The sequence below is a fragment of the Thermobia domestica genome, chromosome 3 (genome assembly GCF_964235325.1).
Source record: "Thermobia domestica chromosome 3, izTheDome1.hap1.1, whole genome shotgun sequence".
Classification (NCBI taxonomy): Eukaryota; Metazoa; Arthropoda; class Insecta; order Zygentoma; family Lepismatidae; genus Thermobia; species Thermobia domestica.
The window spans coordinates 203,727,404-203,752,013 of NC_137456.1; the positions used below are offsets into that span (position 1 = coordinate 203,727,404).

The window sequence follows — 24,610 nt, forward strand, 5'->3', positions numbered from 1 at the left end:
AGTGTTAACGTCCACCTGAAGAAGCTTTGATACATAAGTCATTCTGCTTATAGGTCTACGCAGAAAAAGAAAAACACCAGGAAAAATAAAAGGAATGCATTTACCAGGGTAGAGCGATGCTGGAAACACCTTGTGAAATACGCAGATTTAATACCAAATGATTTACATACGGATTTCGTTATGGCGGGATTAATTTCACATTCTTTTGTTCCTTTGTGGAAGATTGTCAACTCACGTTCGTATTTTTATTGTTATGCAGATTTTGTAATTACTGATTTCCATTCATTACTTAATCATTCCCTCTTTATTTTTAACTTTGTTATTTTAAAATGAATAAAAACATTTTTAAACACTTCCCGCCTTATGCAGAGTCGTTTTGACGCATTATTAGCGTCATACTAAAGCTCTCACTACTGCAGGAAACATATCTTAGTCTAAGTCTTTAGTATGGCACTAATCACGTTACAAAACGACTCTGCATAATGCCCTTCATTTTTAGCCCCAATAATTCGAGATCAAAATTTTTTACGCAGCACGATTTCCGTACTGCTTTGAACACTAAAAAATTGTAGAGAAGAATATCATTCAATTTAAGAGTTATTACACAGATCTCAATGAGAAATCAGGTATCTATGAAATAAAATATAGTTGCCATGAGATTTACATAGACAAGACTAAATAACGCCTCAAGGCGCATGTTAAGGAACTCCTTACGGATGCTAAAGCGGAACGTTCGGTGTCAAATTTGTCTAATAAGGGACATAACACAGGATAGAAGATTTAAAAGAATTAATGGAATTTAAAAATGAAGTAAAAAAACTAGTGTCGAAAATTTGTATATTAAAAAAAAGTTAAATTTAGACAGAGGATGGTTATGTGATGAATGGAAAGCAGTATTGACATATTAATAAAAACACCAACCTGAGTTGGCAACCTTCCACAAAAAAAAAAAAAAAAAAAAAAAAAAATGTGCAAATTAATCCCATCATAACGCAATCCGTGTATTCATCATTTGATTTTCCTGACAAGGTACTTCTAGCATTCTTTTAGCCTGTCCGTTCCTTTTATTTTACCTGATTTTTTCCCCTCCTGTTTTTATCCTCCGCGACTAAGACTCCAAGGGAGAGTCGAAAGCTCGGAATTGCAAGTGGTATTCAGAAATTGCATAAACCTATAAGTAAAATGATTATTAGAATTTCTGAGAGTGTTATTAGAATGCCAAACAAGTACATTTGACAACACGTATAAAAAGCTGTGATAAGCTCATTAAATGTGACGAAACCTTTTTCTTCTTGAGTGATTGGTAACTAACTGGTAATGAAAAGTGAAGTGTGGTGCGCAAATGGTCTTGGTTTCGACGTGATAACTTGCCTCAAACAACATTGAAGGCAGACATTCATCAGAAGAAGGTTATGCTTTTCTTATGGTGGATATTTTAAAGGTATTCTACCGTAGTAAACCTTAGTGTACAATAAGCACAATTAGATAATTACTAACTAGAACCTTAGTCGTAAATGATGAAAGGTGAAGTATGAACTATATCCTGTATATTAGTTATTCCTAGAACTATTTGACTGTATCCTTAACATATTTATACATTAATTAGCTCCTTCTATCACACTGAATTGTTTTCAGCGGTAGACAAAGTCCAAAACTATTCTAATGTACGAAATATGAATAAACTACCGTCTTTTACTATAATTTCAAAAAAACTGATTTATGAACTAAGATTCAATCTCAGAAACTAAGCACTTTCAACCCTTACAACTATATTAATTCCCAACGCGTACCAAGGACCAATCTATCAATTCGAATGTGTACTGTCGGCAATTAGAGAGTTGGAACGAACCCATAATATAGAAATATCTAGAACTCGTTAATCGTAAAAGAATTGTTCCATCACTACAACGCGAAACCACACACAAGTTTGATCACTCACTAAAATTATTGGAGTTTATTTTATAGGATAGAAATTTAGATAGAGTAAGCATTATATTAGGTAGTTATTGATTGAATAGTTTGCTTGAGCATTAACGACGAAACAAGTTATTACTAGAGTAATAGCTTTTTTTATTGTTAATAATTCGTAGGCAAAGATTTAAATAATAACTGTAAATTTATAAACAGAACAAAGCTTTAGCATTATTTGAATTGAAAGAGAACATAAAACAATAAAATATTTGTATTAATATATTGCACCACGCATAACACCCTGAAGCCGCACGAGGTAACGATATTTAATTAAACTGATGCAACGAGATATTTATAAAATAAGGGCTTTATTTTTAAATTATGATATACTTACATTTGTTTAATAACAGGAAAACAATTTTAAGAAATTATAATATGTGGATGGTTAATACAAGTGAAATTAGTGATTGATATACACATACGGTAATGACTTGAACTATTACGAGCAGCGTTTTCTAAGTTGCTTGTTTTTGTTTTGCTTTTGGCGCCCAAGTGCTGGTTACGTTATGCATTTTTTGTTTTGTTTTGTTTTTGCTGCTCACGTGAGTTTTACCTACTAAGTTGATGTAAGCACAGGTAGGACTGTGATTGGCTGCTGGCGGCAGCCAAGGCCGATGATTGCTATTGTTTGCTTTACTGTTGATATATCCATTATGAGAACGTACAACGAATAGTTACGCTATGCCCGAAGATATATCAGCCTTTAAATTAAAGTGATTAAATTGTTTGAGCTGGGCACATAAAAAATAATGCATAAATAAGTTTATTACAAATGATCCCCGAACAGCTGATAGGTAAAGTTTTCAAGAGATGCGTTTACCTTAAGAACTTTGGCAACACTTATTGTTTATACTTGCGTATAACGGGGACACACTGTAAGTTATTTTGAATATACACTGTCTAAGTTACAGTTTGCACAAGCACTTGGAGTTAATGTTGTATTTATTAAAGTTATATGATATATAATAAAGTATACATGTATACTTGTTTATTATAGTTAAAATAATAATTTAAATGCATGTTCACTTGGTTGATAACTGGATATTTAACACATATACTAGAATATTGCAACATAATATGAATAAAATGAGAAAAACATTTCAAATGATGAATAAACTTTAACTTATAAACACTTAACACTTTTAGTGTTGTAATTAATTGAAAGATAAGTAGATAAACATTAAAATGAATATATATATATATATATATTAGTTTCGATTATTAAAATATAATTTGTATTTTAGTTTGAAGAATAACACTTTACTGTTTATGAAAACACATTATTTATACTGTTTACTGTTTGCATACACAGCACTGTTTACATTATTATTTAATTTGGCGGGATATTTTTTGTTCATTTTTTTATTGAATAAACACTTGATGATTTGATTTTTTGTATTTATTATTTTTTAATTGGATAGGGCTAGGTTTAATGGAGGTTTTTTGCATATATTTTTTATTGTTTTTTTACTTAGGACTTTTTTGTGTACGAATGTAGGGTGTTAATATTTGTATTTTGTTTTATTTTTTTTAATTGCATATAAACTGTTTTGGCGTGTATGAATTTTTTTTATTAAAATTTTTTTTAAATTTGCTGCTGCTGCTTTTGCATTTGTGTTATTTAGAATTTGAGTGGAAAATGTTTTTTTTTTTTGTATGTGTGTGTGTGTGTGTGTGTGTTGTATTTTTTGTGTATGTATAGCAAATGTATGTTTTTTACGTGTTACATGTGATTATTGCAATGAGTTAAGAGGAAGTTGACTTGGGATGGGTCAACAAAAGAAATGTAAGTATTTTTTATTTGTTTTATTTGTTACACTTTTTTATGCATATTACGCACGAAAAATATGATTTAATTTTTGCTTCTTACATGCAACTTTATTGAATAAACACACGGTACACAATACATTGATATTTGATACTTAAATATATGTATACAGGATATGATGCTGAATATATATATATATATATATATATATATATATATATATATATATATATATATATATATATATAACATAATATGCTTACAAGTATAATATTAATGATGGTAATTACATGGATATTAATATGAAGAGGGAAATAAACCAATATAAACTCGTATGATGGAGTCTTATATTGAGGCATTCCAGAAGTTTATAATTGCCAATCTGTATTCATTTTAGGGATGGATTGATGACTATGTAAAGTAGTGCCAATCTACAAAAACCAAATATATTTATTTATTTCTTATTGAACAAAAAGAAGTCATGTTAGGAAACTTACATAGAGTTTTATAGAAGACAAAAAAAAGCATTTAAAATTTAAGACGAAGCGTGGTTGTAGGTTTTTGAGGTAAAAGTTTGATGTTTTTTAACAACAAAAGGAATATTTTAGTAAATACATAAATGTTTTAATAACTTTTAATATATCATTATATTTAACTTTACACGTTTACTATTACTAATGATAGTATTTTTTTAATAGATTAAACAATTTTTGTTTGTTTAAGTAGCCTTGTTGTACATACCACAAAACATTATTATTAACAAATGTAGAATGCACTTTTTGTTTTCTGTTGTTTATATTCACAACTGATTTTTTTTATTTTTATTTTTTTGAATTATGTAATTTTTGTTTGGTTTTTCTAGCCTTTTTTAGAATATTACTGAATTGTTTTTCATTTACATGTTTTTTTTAGAAGTTTAAGCCATTTTTTAGTGGCTGGTGTTGGTTTTTACAACTTTATTTTTGAAACGTTTTGAAATTTAAGATATTTACCACTTTGCGGATTTACTATTTTAAATACGTTTTTAACGTTTTTTTTTTTTATATACAAGAAGTAAGGACTACGGTACATTTTATACAGTTTTGCTATACGTTTATTTATTAGGTTGCTCATACACAGAGTTTTTTTTGGCTTTTTGAGAAACGTTTAACTTTTTATTTTGTTGCTTGATAATTTTTTTGTTGTAAATTAGCCATAATTAACTTTTCATTTTAATTTATGCCTTTTCTGTCAATCATGTTGTTATTTTGCACAATACCAAAATATTATAATGTAAACTCTTTTGGTTTGATGTTAAGATATAACTTAGCTGGCGCTATTTCCAAATTGGCACTAATAGTATAGTTCAACAGCAAACACGCTTGCACTACGTGTTTAGGCTGTGAAGAATGAGAATTGCGCCACAACATACGCAATTTTTTTTTAGGTTAGTATGTAATTTTTTAATAACATTTCCTTGGGCGTGGTAAGGCGTAGTATAATGTATTTTGATATTATAAGCTTTTATGGCTCGCATAAATTTTTTGCCAATAAATTGAGGTCCATTATCTACCAAGTTATTTATGAAAATACCAAGATGAAGCATGTACAATTTAGTAAGACATTTTGCTATACTTGCACTTGTTGCACGGCGAAGAGAATATGCCACTAAGTAACGAGAATACACGTTATACACAGTTAACAGGTAAGTTTTACCACGTTTGCTTCGAGCAAGAGGACCCACTAAATTTTCTGAGACTAGATATCGAACACTTTTCGCTGGTACAGACTGCATTAAACACTTTACTGGCTGATGATCCACCTTTATTTTCATGCAGACTTTACAATTGCGAATGTACGACTTAATGTCACTGCCATGGTTTTTCAGTAAAATGTACGTGAAATAATATTAAACACTTTCATGAATTCGAAGTAACCATAATGATCATGGTAGCCAATTAGGATATGTTTCACTAAGCAAGGAGGTAGGTACAATTTTAATTTATTTGGGAAATGAAAATTTCTCATCATTAAAATACCATTTTTAAAGTATAATTTTGTTCTTAATTTCTAGCACTATTACGGAAAGAACTTTTATTTGCGCTGTTGCTTTTATTTATTTATTTTTATTTTATTTTATTATTATTTTTTTTTGTAGGTAACTAATAATAGGGCGGTATTTATCACATTTCTATGGTAATTTCGCAATTGTAGACGAATCTAAGTCGAACACTTCCGACTGAACAGCCTGAATGAGATTTACGTTTACCATTAAGTTTTTTTTTTTTTTGAGTTGGTAACATATGAGATAAACAGTTACTTAACGTGATAGACATTTTACTAATGAATTTAATTTCATAACCATAAGATTGCAATTTTAGGGACTAACGCGTAAGTCTTGCATTTTAATTACGCATGCGCCTTAACTGTACCAAACTTTATGATTCGTTTGTATGTATATTTTTGATATTTTAAATCAAACATCCCACTTGTGAATACACCACACAAACGCAAGACATTTCAGCTCAATAATGGCGAAGTGTTTGTTGAGGGTACGGCTTGCATAGTTTAGCACACACTTTTTACCATCAATAATTTGATAACATGCACAAGCTAATTTAAATCTGCTGGCATCACTTTTGAGATAGAACGACTTATCGAATTGAGGATCGTGTAATTTTACGTTTTTTTACTAATTTAGCCTTTAATAATTCAATTTTTTTATGTTTATTTTTTATTTTTATTTTTTTAGGAGCTTACAAAGGGATTGAGAGATAACGGCATGATTTTTGATTGATTTTTAATGCCACTGCACTCCACCAAGAAACGAACGTAACATCTTTAGGTTTTTCGGCACTGGTAACTTTTTACTTGCTTCAGCTGATTTTGGACATTTTTTTTGTATGCTTTTTGAAGAAACGTAATACCCTAAATAATTGATTTTGTTTACACTAAAAATGCACTTTGCTAAATTTAACGTCATGTTCGCATTAATCAATAAACTAAGCACTTTGTCTAACTGCTGTAAAAATTTTGCAACTGTTGTACATGCGAGGGCTACGTCGTCCATGTACTTTATTATTATTATTATTATTATTATTATTATTATTATTATTATTATTATTTTGTAATGGCAACGGGAACACTTTGTTTAAACACAACTGCAATATGGATGATTCGTTTTTTACTTTAAAAACTATACGCGTGTATTAGTTTTTTTTCTTTTTTTAAACAAGAAAGCTAAATATTGCATGGAGTCTTTGGTAATACCACATTGTTGATTTGAATTGGTAAAATTAAAAGTTTTTAATATACGTTTAGCACTAAACTTAGCAAAGAGGTCAGACAACTTTTTTACACCAAGAGCTGAATTTTTAATATGCACGTTTAAAGTTTAACAATTTGTTACTATTTTCAAAGCTTTACTTTTTTTAATACTACGTGCAACGGTAATAGATGACAAGACAAACTAGGCTGGATTACACCTTATTTTAATAATTTACGAATTTTTTACGCACTTTTTTTTATATTTGTGCGGAATATCGTAAGGACGAGCAACAATAGGTTTATTTGTATTAGTTTTGAAAACGGTATTGAAATTTATTACACAGACTAGGAAGACGAGCAAACACCTTTTTGTCTTTTAATAGCAGCTGAAATTTCTTTTTTTAATTTTTGTTAAACAGCGTAGCGCGTGTAACTGCATTTATAATTTCTTTTTACTGTAAAGTATAAATTTGGTGGGAAGTATTTTATTTGGTTACTAGCTTTATTTATTTATTTATTTTTACTGTTCCGGCGCACTGACTGTGAAACACATGCGTAAAATTTATTAAGTTTTTTTTTTATTTTAGACAACACAATAATAGGGGCTACTTTATGCTTAATTATATTAACATTAGCTACAGTGATACTGTTTACTATTTTTTTGTATTAAAGGTACTTTACCAGTAACTTCTTCAAATGCAACACGCAAGTTACTTCGCTTAAAATCTGTAAGACTGTTTAATTTTTCAAGAAAATTTGCACCAAGTATGACGTCTTCATGCAACTCTGGAAGTACGAGAAATTGAACTGACACTTTACGTTTTTAATGCGTACAGGTAAAATAACTTTTTTTTTCATGTTCCTCTTTCTTTCAAGAAAATCACATAAGGCAATATGCTTTTCTTTTTGCAAATGCACATTCATAAAGCACTTAGTCACTTTTTGAAAAATGTTATATTGTAACAAACACAATTCCGATTTGCAATTTAATAAACAAATTTTGGGTGGTTTGTTTAAGAAAATTTTTATTTTTATAGTATTGCGACCTAATTCACACGTAATTACTTTCTTTTCATTAATTTTATCTATATTATCGTTAGCTTGTATGTGATTTTTGTTGCACACATACAAGTAATCTGTTTAACACGACTAAAATCCCTCCCCTTTGCAACCAAGTGGGAAGGCGCTACTAGTTTAAAGGAATAGCGCTCTGTGGATAAAATCCACCCTGTTGGTACGTAAACTGCCGTTGTTGACTGTTAGCGTTATTCACAGTGGGACCTTCGTTAAACGCTGGAAACCAATTACCATTCTGATTCGAAGTGCTCGGAGGATTTTGTACGTTAGCTTGATTTTCGTGTGTGTGTTTGTTTGCACCCTGCGGTTTACTTTTATTTTTACTCGCATTTACATTTGGCTAAGAATTATTTTGTGAACGATTATCCCCCTCTGCATTATGATTTTTTTTAAATTACCGCGCCGTCCACATTTATAAAATTTCTTTTTTCACCCTTGTTTGAAATTCAGACGAGAACTCTGATCAATGCTCACTTTACTGTTCTGTTCTGCCTCCATATTATTTACACTAACATATGCAGCACTTTGTTGTTTCGACTTATTGCACTGATTATCATATATATTCGTTATACCTGACAGTCCTTTAATAGACTGAACACTCGCGAGAAATTGGTTACCTCATACGCTATATACCCACCATACTCAACTGACCTTGTGCCGTCAGGCTTCCCTTGTTACCAGGCCCGTATTTATATATTGTGCGCCCCTGTGCTCTAAAATTTGCCGCCCCCGAAAACGACCAATATTAGAGTTCAATTCATAGTTTTTGGGATCGCTGAGATGAATGGTGACAGATTTAATCCAACTCAACTTCAGGGTCATAATCCTCTCCACAGTGAGGGGGCAAAATTTTAAAACAATCGAAAACGACAGATATTAGTGTTGAATACATAGTTTTCGTGATCGTTGGGTTTAACGGCATCGGTTTTCATGTTGTTTAAGTCCATCCTCACCTCTTGAGGTCGGGGTGGGAGAGGATTACTTTTTAAAAATCGGTTAAGCTATCTAATTAGTATCTAGTGTAATTAGTGCGAATTAAACACATTAGCATATTTTCTCGTGATTGCGCGGGACTCTGCGAGTTGTTAGTTTTAAGTATACTTTACTGTGAATTTTAAAAAGAATTCCAAAATTTTGCCGCCCTGTGCTCGAGCCCAGAATAGCACTTACCTAAATAAGGGCCTGCTTGTTACGTTCAGATGAGGCTACAAATCAGCACTTTGTTCGGTTTTTGCCGATAAAGACAAGTTCTCCTATGAACGAGGAAATATGAAGCTCATTGAAAAATGGTAAGACGTTATCAAACAAAACTAACCATACATTATTTATTAATCTTCGTTCTTCATATAAAGAAATGATATATGGGAAACAGAAAAACTAAGTCATGACTATCCCGACAAATGATTATTACTATTATGCATAATTTTAACTCCATTCAATTAAAGAAACCCAAATCAAAAGTTAACAGAACAATTTAAGGATAAGCTATAAAGAAATGCTACAACTAATGCGAAATACGACGGAGTTAATAATGTTTAAACGAAGCGTGCTATGGAAACTATAGAGGTTAAAGGAACAGAGAAAACAGGTTACTAATTTTCAGTACCGAGGTAGTGGTATTAGTAGAAATAGGAAAAGCAAAAGAACCATTTAGGTAGAAGACAATCTTGTTTTGTGAGTCGTTGAATGAACAGGTACGGTTGACACTTCGCAGTAGAGCCCTCCCTTCTGCTTTAGTGGCTAGTGTGCATGCTTTTGTCAATGTGCATGTGGTTCCGGGTTCCATTCCCGGTAGGAAATCACAATAATTTCACAATTATTCACTTTCATTAATTATCAGTCTTCCTTTAACCTAAATGGCGCTGCTGTGTGACGTTATAAACTAAAAAGATTTATTTCATTTCATTTTGAAGTATAACGTATATGTTGCATACCTTCAAACCTCCACTTCCTCCTGCTTTGTCAAATTCCATCTGTCGCTTCTCTAATTCTTCCATCTTCTGATACTGTCTTTTCAATTTCTCGGGGTTTTTAATACCTCTACTGTCTTGCTCTTTTAATCTTTTTTCCGCTGCCTCGGCCATTTGCCGTCTTTTTATCTCCTGGAAGTTCAATAAAGATTTTATCTAAGATCGTAATTGCATACAAAATTTCATTGCTAAGTATTAGCAAGCATAAAATTATAGAGGAGAAATATCTCCAAAACGTTAAAAAGAAAGAAAAAAAGGCACTGAATAAACTGAGAATACAAACTTCAAGCAAGCGAACATACCAGTCAAGATCTTGTAAAATTAATGTGAAGCTGTACAAAACGAATGTTTTATTATGTGTGTATGTTTCCTTAGCAACATGATTTTAGTTTTCTTTCCTTTCCTAACTTGGGAAATAAAACTCTCCCCCACATCTTTGTAGGTCCAAAAAATTAACTTATACAATGGCTATTCCGCACACATATAAGATATATATGACTCAATATACCAGGAAGCCTGTGTGCAGTTTCATATCACGTGTACCGGAAGTATGTATTAACCATTCTCCTATAATAAGAGAACTTGGTTAATTAAACAAAGCAGGTTGTAAAGTGTCTTCTATGAAATAAGAGAATCTATCACATTTCAACATACAATATAGTTTCGAATATTTTCTTTTCTTTTCATGATACACTCTACCTTGGAAATAACATAGTTCATTTTTATTAACGTTAGATATTTTCTGTTCTCACCTAATACTACGTCAATGGGATATCTCACTCTTAATAAAAATGAAGGAAGTATGTATGTATTATAGTACATATGGAGAATTTGTGCTTCGTAAAGGATGATGCAAGAGCTTGTAGTTTTTGTGGTCATGGAATCTCCATAGAACGTGTGTTTCCCATCGAGTATTTTGTTTTGAATTAAACGCACAGCCCTCAGATTTTCTAGCTCAACTGTATGCTAATATGTTCGAAGTCGACCAAAAACATGAACGAAATTGAACATCAGCTATGATATCGCAACTGAGCTGTCTAACAGACAGGGAACATTCTACTAGGGCTCATTCTACCATTTTGTTATTTACACTAATGCTCAAAAATTAAGGATAATTGCAGATTGTGGTACTACACAACGTGGCACTACACAAAACTGGCGCTAATAGCATAGGCACATAGTGAACACAACATACGAACAAACGAAACATATCGGTACCACGGTATTGGTGATATCCATGGTATCCACGGTATTGGTGATAAGTTGAGAAACACATGTGCTACACAACGCCACTGTTTCCTGTGCATGTACCACGACATCAATATGGGATATGATCACCATCACACGTACACAGGCCGCACAACGGGTTGGCATACTCTGGATCAGGTGGTTGAGCAGCTGCTGGAGTATAGCCTCCCATTCTTGCACCAGTGCCTGTCGGAGTTCCTGAAGTGTCCTAGCGGTTTGAAGACGTGCAGCGATACGTCGACCGAGAGCATCCCAGATATGTTCGATGGGGTTTAGGTCTGGAGAACAGGCAAGTCACTTCATTCGCCTGATATCTTCTGTTTCACGGTACTCCTCCACGATGGCAGTTCGGTGAGGCCGTGTGTTATCATCCATCAGGAGGAAGTTGGGACCCACTGCACCCCTGAAAAGGCGAACATACTGATGCAAAATGACGTCCGGATACACCTGACCTATTACAGTTCCTCTGTCAAAGACATGCAGGGGTGTACGTGAACCAATCATAATCCCACCCCACATAATCAAACCACTACCTCCATACAGGTTCCTTTCAAGAACATTATGGGGTTGGTATCTGGTTCCTGGTTCACGCCAGATGATAACCCGACGAGAATCACTGTTCAGACTATACCTGGACTCGTCCGTAAACATAACCTGAGACCACTGTTCCATTGACCATGTACTATGTTCTTGACACCAGGCTTTACGGGCTCTCCTGTGAACAGGGGTCAGTGGAATGCACCTTGCACATCTCGGGGCGAATAAACCATGTCTGTTCAGTCGTCTGTAGACTGTGTGTCGGGAGACAACTGTTTCAGTGGCTGTGGCAAGGTCCGAGCAAGGCTACCTGCTGTACTCCGTGGCCGTCTGCGGGCACTGATGGCGAGATATCGGTCTTCTTGTGGTGTTGTACACTGTGGACGTCTCGTACTGTAGCGCCTGGACACGCTTTCTGTCTGCTGGAATCGTTGCCATAATCTTGAGATCACACTTTGTGGTACACAGAGTGCCCGTGCTACGACCTGCTGTGTTTGACCAGCCTCCAGTCGTCCTATTATTCTACCCCTCATAACGTCATCAATATGTGTTCTTTGAGCCATTTTCAACACACAGTCACCATTAGCACGTCTGACAACATCTGCACACTTACACGCTGCACCGTACTCTGACATGCACCAACACACCTCTCGTATTTGGACTGCTGCCAGCGCCACCGTGCGATGACCGCACCGCACCGAATGGTCAAATGCACCGCATGGTCATACCCCGAGGTGATTTCCAACCGAAAACCGCCCACTAGAGCGTTGTTTCACCATGTTTCCGCATTATCCTTAATTTATGAGCACGAGTGTAGTTAACATCCTCCGAGATGTTACAGGTTAGTAGTTTATAGTAGAAATTGAACAGTACACTTTCACTGTACTAGTTATGATTGTGTAGCCACGTTGATTTCACCAAACAGACACTTTCAGAATACTGGTACACATAACAGCATACTGACTACGCTCCAGTAGACGTACTGGAATCGAATGATAAAATTATCTTTCTGCTCCCAACTGCAGATTGATTCTGCATTCAGTCAAAGAAGAATACTTTTAGGTTTAAGTTTAGTTTCTAAGTACTATAGTTTAGGTTTAGTATCGGACAAGGACTTTGCATCCCCCTTCGATAAATTAATGTTATCTTTCGTGATATGTCAGCACATGTAAACCTAACTTCAATTATTTACACTTATTCGACATCTTCTAACAGATTTCGCTACGCATGTAATGTGAGATTGTTTCGGCAGACGAGCTGACCTCTTTTTATCTATTCTAGTTAAACAATCAAACCTTTCAAGAGCCATGAGTCACCGACTTTTCTCTGACAATACTCCAGAGACTACTCAACGAAATACAAAGATATACTTGCATACATTATTTCTTCTCTTGACAATCAAACCTCTACACGGCAAAATAAAAGCTTTTACATGTACACACCTATCCTAAACAAGGAATAGATTTATGGCCATTTCTCTCAGCTATAATTTTGCAAAGACCATAGCCAGCAGTTTCAAGCTTCTCTTTCCCTCTGGCGTAATTTCAGCTCCGTACGAATTCTCTTTAGGTCTGGCTCTTATTCTCTGCATTTTTGCCACAGTCAGAGGTGAAAATTGAAAGATAATATTGCAGTATGCATACGATAATTTCGTTGTAGACAAACAAAATAGCTACAATACAGAAAATTGCTGTAATTTTAACTCGCAAATGTGATACATTATTTATATTTTTAATTGAGAACAATTAAATAAGTGACGGAAGTAGGGAAAATACCGTAACTACAAACAGATTACTATGATTAACCATTTAGTTCACATTATTTGTTAATTGTTTCACTGCCAATTCCAATGTCCCCAAAACATACCTTTGTTCAGTTACCCTCCTTGGAGCGAAAGCTAACGAGTAATTGAATAAAACTCATTGAAGTCACCAGGGTAAAAGCAAGAATATTTGAAAATATTCTGTTGTTTTCTGGTATAACATGTGATTCAATCGAACAGTTTTTTTGCATAGGAGGTTGAGAGGGAATTATATTTCAGGAAACAAAGTACAATCACACTTACTTGCAATATCAGTATTACAACTTAGCAGAAAATAAACCAAAACCTGAACAAATTTTGCTCTGCATAAGATGGGTTACTTTTTTTAAAAAAAAAAAAAAAAGGCTTGCCTCAAAATAAATACACAAACGCGATTAAAAGAATCTTGAAAATTATGAATCTTTACAAAACAAAATTATAATGATTTGTTTGTTACTTCTATCTCTGGTGCGTGAGGTCCCTGGACTTTGCGGCGGGCGAATACCATATGCGTAGGTGTTCTCGGACCATTATCTTCCATCTTATTATCACCGTCTCCTAACCTCGAGGCATAATCGTGGGACGTTAAACTAAACAAAAATATTCCTGTATTTTAAATTAGAGCCCCCCCCCTTCAAAAAAATTTAAGCTAAATTTCACGGCAATTTTACCTTTTGCCAGAAAGAGAAATAATGCAAGAATAATGATGATGTTTCGTTATGTTAAAATAATCCTTACGCATTTTAAATTAATAGTATCCGACGACTGAAAGGAAGTAGGATTCTTATAACAGCATTTCTCATTTGAAGTTCAGTAACTTATATTTATGTGTATTTACGGCACTTCGCACTTAATAACGATCTCACCTGTCGATAAAAACAAATAAGAAATTATGCACTTTTCCTTCTCCTTCCTTTGCTTTTTTGAGCAATATTAAAATAATATCCACAACTGCATTTATGTTTAAGTTAACAGCCACCTTTATTTGTTTAATTGTCTTAGATTGATGTACTGTATCTACATTATATTTTCTTTATATTGCACAACTTAACAGCCAACTAACCGCGTGCAAGGGAGTTCGACCGATTGTTTCTACTATTGTGTTTAATGCTTTTTTTTTTTTTTTTGCTTCCATCATTTTGTTGTCTTTCGCAATGTTCATTATTAAACATACTTTTTTTCTGTATCTGTTCGTGAGTAACCAAAGCAACTTAATTCACATTGTACTGCCATTTGCTGATTTCCCTAAAGAGCTCCCTCGAGTCTGACCGGTTAGCGCCTTTGGCGTGTGAGATCCGGTTTAATTCTGTAACGTTAATTTCTTCCGTTACATTCCCTGATTCCAGATTACAATGAGTCACACCACAGTTATGTGATTTTGGATATATATATATATGTTTCAACATATACCGTATTTGTCACATCAAAAATAATATACATTCAATTCCTTCAAGATGGTTCTTCGTTCTCTCTTTCTTAGTTACCTTAACAACGACATAAACAGGTTGTCATAGCAACAAAAACAAGAAATATGTCAATATAATACAAATATTTAAATTATTTCTTTATATATTTTCTTCTTCTTCTTAACCGCTTGTGCTCTTTTAAATAGCACTTTTGCCCGTAAATACAAACAACACTTAGAAGTACATACAAAATATACATTATCGTTGTATGTATGACTCCCGAACTATAGGACTTCTTAAATTGATTACAACTGAAGAAACAATCCTGGACCGTTAAATATGTCATATACATAGTTACCTTACTTTTTGAATAGCCTTTACATATAAAAATTACAATTCATGAAATAATATATGATTCTTATCTTATCTCAATATCATTGTTATATTTTTCTAATAATCAATTTTTATTTTAATTTTATACAATTATCGATAAGAAAGACATATTCAAAATATGATAAGTCGGTTGATTATTTAAATCCTAAATAGATTCTTTAGTACAATACCATTTATATTTGTTAATAAAGTTGGTGTAAGTTAAAATACAACATAACCTATTTTACTTATTCGGGCACAGTTAGCATAACTTTGATAAACAATATTTGTATTAATGTATAGATGTGATTATATAGAATGTGAACGAAGTAAAAATTACAATGAAATCATAACAATATTCAGTGGAACAAAACAAAAACTAATTGATATGAAAAAATAATCTCACAATAAAGAAATGATTACACTAAGGATTAATCTGAAACTTCAATATTATCTATATTGATCTTAGATAAAACTTCTGTAGGAATTAACTTTTCAACTAATTGCATCCATTTACTTTTGGTATGCTTTGACGGACGCCATAACTTTAGTTCAGGTTACATTATCAAAAGATTCGATTAGGTTGCATTGAATGGCACAATTTTGAATACAGTCCTGTATGTTATTTACTTCACCAGTTTTTTGGTTCCTATTTTGAAAATTTCTGCCACCTATGTAATTACTACGAAATCTGGGAGTGCGTGGAAAATTAGATCGATTGTTTACATTATTCCTAAAAGCTGTACGATTATTATTTCTGTTTCTTCTAAAATTAGGTTCGGTTGTATTGCCATTACGAGAAAATCCAACATTGCCTCTCGTATTATGATTACAATCTTCTCTAACATTGATATTTCGAACAGGAATATGGTTAGCTTGATTTCTGTTATTATTATCTAGCAATCTAGACTGACTCTAATAATTCTGAACTATCATTATTAAGTAATTAAAATTAATACACTGCGAAGAGATCAATACTTGCTGTAGCCTAAACAGTAGTAATATTTTTATTGATGAAATAATGCGTGATTCCTGCTGATATGGATTGATCTGTTTCAAGTCATTATATGCTGAGATCACGAAATCTGTAAGACTTTTGTCCACTTTAGGATCAAAACGTCGGTTTCTAATCTGGGAATCCCGGTATGCTAAAATATAATCGTTTTCAAAGTTTGCTAGCAGCGCATTTTTAAAATCTTAATAATTACGTAAACTACCTCTGATCGCTTTATACCATACCGAACAAGGTGGTAACAAAATATGAGGCAAGATTTTGAAGAAATTAGCCTTATTTATACCAATTAGTTCACATTCTTCTTCAAATTTTTCTAAAAAGGTACTCGCTGGGATGTCCTCAGATCTACCGCTGAATTTAGTTAAGGACTTTATTTCATTAAATTTCACACAAGTATTAGTATTAAAATACCTTAGGTGTCTAGGTTTTATGCGTATATGGTTCCTTCGACGTGGTCCTCTTTCTTCGTCCTCGATATTAGAAATGGTATCCTCCCTTTCAGAATAGCCTTCTGATAAGTTGCTGTCTTCTTCACAGGGTCTTGATTCAGTTCTCCTATGTTCTTCATACACTACGTTGAGGGTAGGATCAGGATTACACTTTGCTGTACTGATTTTCTCTTTGAAGGTCTGTACTTCTTCTTGCAGTCTGCAAATTTGGTTTGTATGTTCATTGACTTGCATTTCTACTACATCAACGGTATTTCTCACCACTGCAAAACTATGGATAATTTGCTCTATCCTATTGTCGGTTATTTCCAGTTTGGTATTTATCTGCTGGGTTACTTGCTCCAATTTGGAATCCATCTGCTGTCCTATTTGTAGTTTTACTTGTTACAATCTCGAATTCAAATTTTGTGTTAATTGTTCCAATTTGGAATCCATCTGTTGCTGTCCTAGCTGTCGTAAAAGATCAATCACATTCGTTGAAGTCTCAGTTGCTGGAATATTGACATCTTCAACTCCTGTACTGGTATTCATTTTAGTTCCTCGATATATTTTTCTTTTATTACGTAGTAAAATGTAATCCGTGATGTTGAGATAGTTTACTGAAACTTCTAACTAATCTCAAGGGTTCCACGGTTTCGGCACCATATAAATATGTAACGTTAATTTCTTCCGTTACATTCCCGTAATACTGAAATTCTGCTCCGAATACTGAACAGAAGGTTATATGAAAGAACAAATAAAGAAGTTGAGGAGGAGCAGTTCGGGTTCAGAAGAGGCAAGGGCACAAGAGATGCAATTGGATTATTAAGGGCGATCGGTGAAAGATTTATAGAAAAAGGGAAAGAGGTGTATGTTATATTTATTGATCTAGGAAAGGCTTTTGACCGCGTGAATTGGGAATTGTTGTTGGGAGTTCTTACGAAGATAGGGTTGGAATGGAAAGATAAAAGACTAATAAGAAACTTATACATGAACCAACAAGTAAGTGTTAGGATAGGGGAAGAACTAACGGAAGAGAGTGCAATTGGAAGGGGAGTTCGACAAGGATACTGCCTCTCGCCAACACTATTTAATGTCTATCTAGAAGAGATAGTGAAAAAGAGTTTACATGATGATGATGGCATTTCGGTAGGAGGTAGAATGATTAGACGCACAAGATTTGCAGACTATATGGCGCTTGTTGCAGAATCTGAAAAGAAAATCAATAAAATGTTAGAAAAAATTAGAAAGGGCTTTGAAGAATATGGGATGAAAACAAGTTAGAAAAACAAAAGCCATGGAAAAATAGGAGGGGAGAAAATAGAACAAGTGAATAGTTTTCGATATCTGGGTAGTATTCTTAGTAGTAACATGAAGTGCGAACGTGAAATGAAAGCAAGGATAGGAATGGCGAAAGAAACCTTTAGGAGGAAGAAAAGTCTGTTTTGTGGGACCTTGAATAAAGAGTTTAAAACTGAAAAAAAAGGGGAGCCGTTGCCATAGAAACCACCGTTTCCATAACAACGAATTCCGTCACGGCTCGTCAATCTAAAACTGATTGAGGGAAGAAAGAATCTGCAACAAATGTGATGCACGGAATAAGTCGTGAGTGGGAACCCTTCACCCCTGGTGGGGATATTCATGAAGCTATCAGCTTATGTCTAATTATATTGGAATATATTACCCATTTCTTAATTTCGAACATACTAGGTTAGATCGAAACGAGAAAACTCTTTATCGGACTTCTAAAGAAAATAAAATAAAATAAATAAATACATGACCGTGTTTATTACATATAGAATTCCCAGTCACGACCCCCTTTTCAGTTTTATTAAAAATAGAAGAAGAAGATGAAGAAAGGAAGAGGAAGATAGAAGAGGAAAGAGGTAAAGAAAGAAGGTGATAAAGAGGAAACTGTTACTGGATATTTTGAAAAATATGGTAAAGGGAAAGTGAATAATTATCGAATTGGGATCATTTCCAATAGCTATTGGGTGAATGTTTGGTATTAAGGTGATCAAAGGTAGACACACGTTAACCCATACATCCCCGACCTAGATCCATTTAACCCCAACTACCGAATTATCCCAATCTAGCTCTGAGATAGATGAGAAAGTTCAATTTTACCGTTTATTCAATATTTCCAGAAGTTCTAGACTAATATCCAATATTTGAAAAATGAACGACGAAGTTGATGGCATGTTAGAATCGACCACAGAGGGAAAGAAAAAAAAAAATCAGAGTATCACATATTTGTCGAAGATTTTGACTTTCACAGTTCTCCCATGATGATCATTTGTTCAGGCTACTTCGGTCCTTTTTACTTCCTTCATAGAGCCAACTTAAATTAAGTTAGTATTGACATTCAATGACTTTAATTGCCAACTACCATTAATTATAATAAGTCACACATATATGTCAAAATAATTGGTGCACTTAATACTAAACCTACATTTCACTCACACACACATTCATACAGGACAATGTATACTTCAGGTTGTATTTAGTTGAATTAAACTAACCTAACTACATTTCTATAGACATTTATTACATTTCAATAAAAGAAAACTTAGTTTGACATAACAGGAAGAATTTAATACAAGAAAAGAATGTTTCATAAGCATGCACAGAAATCCGCTACTTTCAACAAGATCAAATAACACATTTCTCTTTCTAGATATATTAAAAGTTGGATTACATGAAAAAAAAATTCGACAAAAGACGAAAGACAAAAATAAAGAAAAAAAATTCAAAGGTAAATATATTTAAGATTCAGTGCAATGAATACATATCATTGCGGGCAAAAGAAAGAAAAAAAAATATAATTGGTTAAACATTCTTTAAAAAAAAAACACTTTAGTAACATTTTATTGAGTCTCTGTCCCAAGAGGAGACATTTCGACAATTTTATGAGTCTTTGTTCTCACGTCGATAATAACTCCTTTTTCAACTCTCTTTACGCACTGTGATTTGTGTCCATGAGAGTATTTAATCGTTTTTGTTTTAACTATAGACAAATAGTTGCTTCATATCACATATATATTTATATTTCTCATTTCGTCACTTGACGCACTTGATATAAAATTTCAAAGTTTATCAAGATTTAAAATATCGAGTCCAGTCCCAAACATTGGGAACATATTTCCATATTCCTGTATTCACATTAAATTATTAACCAAATTTCAGTTCATTGAATTTAAGATCACTAATTTTTTCCTAGTATAGATCGTGTAGTCAAAAGATTCTAGTCTCTGTATAGTTAGGTTTCCCATCGTAGGGGAAGGATTTGTTTCATAGTTTACTGATAGAAGGATTCGTTGGTGGGGCACACTGTTTCGTAGCTTACTGATTTCACTATGATCTCGCAAATACATTTGGATAAGGATTAGGGTTATTTTTACTTTTCTTACGACCTGCTACTTGTTTTATTTACATGCAGTATTTAACATGATATTCAACTTTAATAGTTACAAACATCAATAACAACTCAACAAAATGTCATTTATTACAATTTACGCGGTAATACTGTATATCACAAATAGTTAGTTAATATCGGGTGTCAAAAATCTATGGCAACCTAAAACAACCAGGGTAAATACCGAGCCCTCTACATACATACTCACATATATATATATATTCATATAACTCAATATAATAAATTTCATTTTAATATCCATCTTAATATTTCGTCGACATTTAATATCTACATAACCTTTTTATATTCGATAAGTATTCATATTTTATTGGCTCAAAAACAAAACAAAAACCCTGACTATCAAAATTCACTTTTTTTTTCTCATAAGGTTGCAACATTGAACTTTATATGTATAAACCCGATAATCAATAATCATTCTCAATTTACTAAAGATCCGCGTATATAAAAAAAAAATAGTCGGTATTATTTAATAAGTTGACATAAGAGGTGGAAATACAACAAATAGAGCAGGCACGTAACTTTTAAAACTATGTAAGTACATATATAGATGTATATACAGAAAAAAAAAATCAATGTTATTCGAAACTAGTGGGCCCAAACTACTAATACATACATACTATATGACCAATCAATAGAAAGAAAACCAGAAATCAGTCGTCAATGGGTATAATTTGTACGATCAATGAATAACAAATGTTTCTAGGAATCTGAAAGCATAGTGTACCTTCTCGTCAGTTTCTCCCGTGGTGGATTTAATATCGCGAAAATGGTCCTGAGATGTGCTGCAATACCTCCACGAATTGCATCCCTCGATGTCTCAGTTAGTACATACGATCGAAATAAGTGATATGAATATTGTATGTTTTCATGAGTTTCAGAAACTGGGGGGGGGGGAGGTTGAAAAATTTGAAAAAAAAATCTCGAAGTAATGAAGACAGAGAGAGAGATAGAGAAGAAGGAAGACGAAGAATAGGGGCGCCAAAGACTTAAGTGGGAAATAACTAACGCTACAAAGATAAAAGTCGAACTTCGCTCTCAACAAAATCCATAGCCAAAATATTCTTAACATGCCAAAAGGGTGGTCTACTCAAATACGTAGACTCAAGGAGCGCCCTGCTGCCAAGGATGCAAGTTCTGTGTCCATCAGATCCCAATCCCACAAGAGTTTGGTTGTAAGATTGAAATCCGATCCCCGTATCCGGCCCAAACCAGCAGGGTCCCGAAAATCCTCCGGAAGGTTAGAGACGGCGTTAATTTAGAATTTCAAAAGAAAAAAAATCATCCGACCTCTTGGAAACTAGAAGATTCCAGAATAGTAATGAAATTAGAGTAATAGCTAAGATATCCCTAATTAGAGTTTGCCAAAATAAAAAAAAAATTAAATAAACTGGATTTTGAATCGGTGATTTCAATAACCAAACATCACCGATGGCTACCCCGCGCAGACATGCCACAGTCTGGGACGTCGTTAATTTCCCTCATCTAATTAAACTAAGAAAAGACATGAAAATACTTAAGGGGACTAGGGGTCGACGTCCGGGTACGCTAATGACGTGAATATTAATTTAGTAGCAGTTGATTTAATCGGATAGTCCGAACTGAGTTATATGAACACTGCACAATAAATAAATAAGGTAACAACGAAAAAAAAAAAATCTCGGAGAGGCAATGAATGTTAAAGGTACAAATGACCGAAACCTGTACTTTTCGATGATCACAGGATATAGCAGTTGGTTTTCTTAATTATCATTTCTGTCAACCTTTAGAAGTAATTCCCACATGATGCTACCCTATCTATTGAAAGGCTTAAGATCTGGGGCTGTTATTATGAGGTACTTAAATGCGAAGTAACACACAATTCCCAAACTACAATTTACTATCCAAGTAGCAAACTCGGTTGGATGAATGTACTGGTGTAGAAGTCAAAACGCGAGAGATTTTTTTTTTTTTTTTTAGTAAACGTATTCATATTTTCACTATATAACATACACTAGGCCTATCCATTTAAATATAGGTGTCATCATCTCATTCATATTTTATATCATATTATTAATATATCATTACATTCATTCATTATCTACTAATTTTCGCGCGAAGTAATATTTTACAGACACCCTATTTCATACATTTTACACGCAGGCCATACACATATTTACATTACACAGTAATAAATATATATATAATTATCACAATCTATCACGCTCAAACCACTACACGATAACATTCATCGAACCACGTACTCTTTGTTTCGAAGCACCCAAATTGTATTTACTTCGCAGTTAATAAAAAAATCATATGTGCATTTACTGAAAGTTAAATTGTCAACGATTAATCTATTTCCGATTTGCTGATAAAACTAAAGCAACAATGGAATTTTTCTACAGCCACGGGAAAAGAGAATTTAATACTACATTTTGAAACAAACAGTAACAGCATATGGGCTTTACTTCTATTAAGAAAATAGGTATTCTTTATTTCAGTAGATATTTCAATTACTACTGGACCTAGCAAGCTGAAATTTTCAGTACAGTAAGATCTCATGCTATCTTATATGAAGGTATACTCATCTGAACCGAAAACCATGTCCACGGGATGTAATTTGAGAATAAATGGCCAAAATCAAACAACTTAAATCACTAAGTCATGCGATGTCGTAATGTCAACAAACAACTGATTACCGAAAACGAGCACTATGGCGCTGTAGTGGAGGCATAATTTACCGTGTACTGAAATATATACTTGTACTCATTAATCAGAAATTTAATATTTACTCTGGTTTAGTATACTTCGAGTTAGACAAATGGTACTAAATTAACGCATATTTATACACTGTCCTAACCGAAAATTCACACACTCACACAAAAACTACTAACTACATACACCACTGTTAGTACTATACATAAAGACAACTAACTAAACCAAACATGCACCATTTAATTACATGCATGTTGACGAAAAATACTCCCTTCTGGTATATACAGTCGGCTCTATTAAACTTAAAGGGGGGGGGGGCAAAATGAGAAAAGTAACCCTAGGTCCAATTGACCTGACCAATTATTTACATAATGATTGCCAAAGATTGATGCCCTGGGGGCACCTTAACGAGATTTATGGAGGGACCCTTCCCCTGAGAGGGGAAAAGGCCCTAAAACAAACAATAACTAACCCATTCCCCCGCTAGAACTGGTTCAATTTGGAAAAGGGGATAGGAGCCCTTTTAAGCTAACTTAAGCTGCCATTATGATTATTTACATTACAACTATCAAACCTACTACGTACATGCAATTACTAAATAAATAATAAAAAATCACATTTACTGTATACACGAACAACATGCACTAAACAGGTCGTAATTTCCCTAATCCCTAACTGAATCTATGGTTTGAAAGAAAAAGAAAGTAAAGTCACTATTTCACTTTGTATATTCTAGCTGGGCAGCAAACATGGCTTCCTAGTAAACAGAACTGGATGTTTCACTAACTTATTGTTTCTTTACGAAAAATGTAGATTTTTTCCCTTTTTTTTGGGGCTCCTACACAGCCTTCAATGTTCAACTATGAAATTAAATCAGATTTTTACCTGAATTCTATTAAAATCCTAGTCCTTTTACCGCATATATGTAGGCGAAATTATAAGCTGCGCCTCGTAAGGTGTCTTCGATTATTCTGATAACATTGCGCCGAAAAAGCCAGAGGTAGGAGAATTCCTCCAATCAGAACGAAAACTTTAGCCGCGGAAATTACAAAGCAAATAGAAATTTGGCAAATCCAGATATAACCGGATCTGAAAGTGACTATGGACTAGTGAGAGGGGGTGAGGGAAAGATTAGGTACCTGGCCAAAATCTACATTGGTCTGAAATTAAGAAAATTTATATCCAATGACGGAACTATGTTTCGGTATGACGTCAGAATGGTAAACCTTGTAACTATTCGACTTGTATATCCGAAAATGGGATTTACACTTAATCAAAATATAAATAAAATATATTATTCAGTGGGAATATGGTTACTAATGAAATCTTTCGATTCATTATATTTAATTCGAAGTAAAGAGAGTAAATAAATTGTGTAACTAAACCGAAATTGAATAAAAAAAAAAATTACTAGGTACAGGGTGCGTAAAAAAAAGTTGCCATTACTCTCAACTGTAATGGTACATTACAGTTTTCCCCGGCCCATTAACAAAATTTTGTTAGAATAACAAAATTTTGCTAATTGGGAATACTAACTACTGATGCTTGTTAAATTAACACACTCATTCATCCCATTCAAACGTTACCAGTCTCACTAGGACAGTATATTATATCTACTTGGGGTATTGCGCGAGTAATTCA

General features: G+C 33.4%; 1 protein-coding gene across 1 annotated transcript in view; it reads right to left on the reverse strand.

The window, feature by feature from the left end:
- Svip (small VCP interacting protein) overlaps positions 1-24,610 on the reverse strand; it is a 64,439-nt gene that overhangs the window by 12,268 nt on the left and 27,561 nt on the right. The window contains exon 2 of the mRNA XM_081752094.1: positions 9,997-10,164. Within this exon, the coding sequence (XP_081608220.1) occupies positions 9,997-10,164 (168 nt within the window). The remainder of the gene's footprint in view (positions 1-9,996; positions 10,165-24,610) is intronic.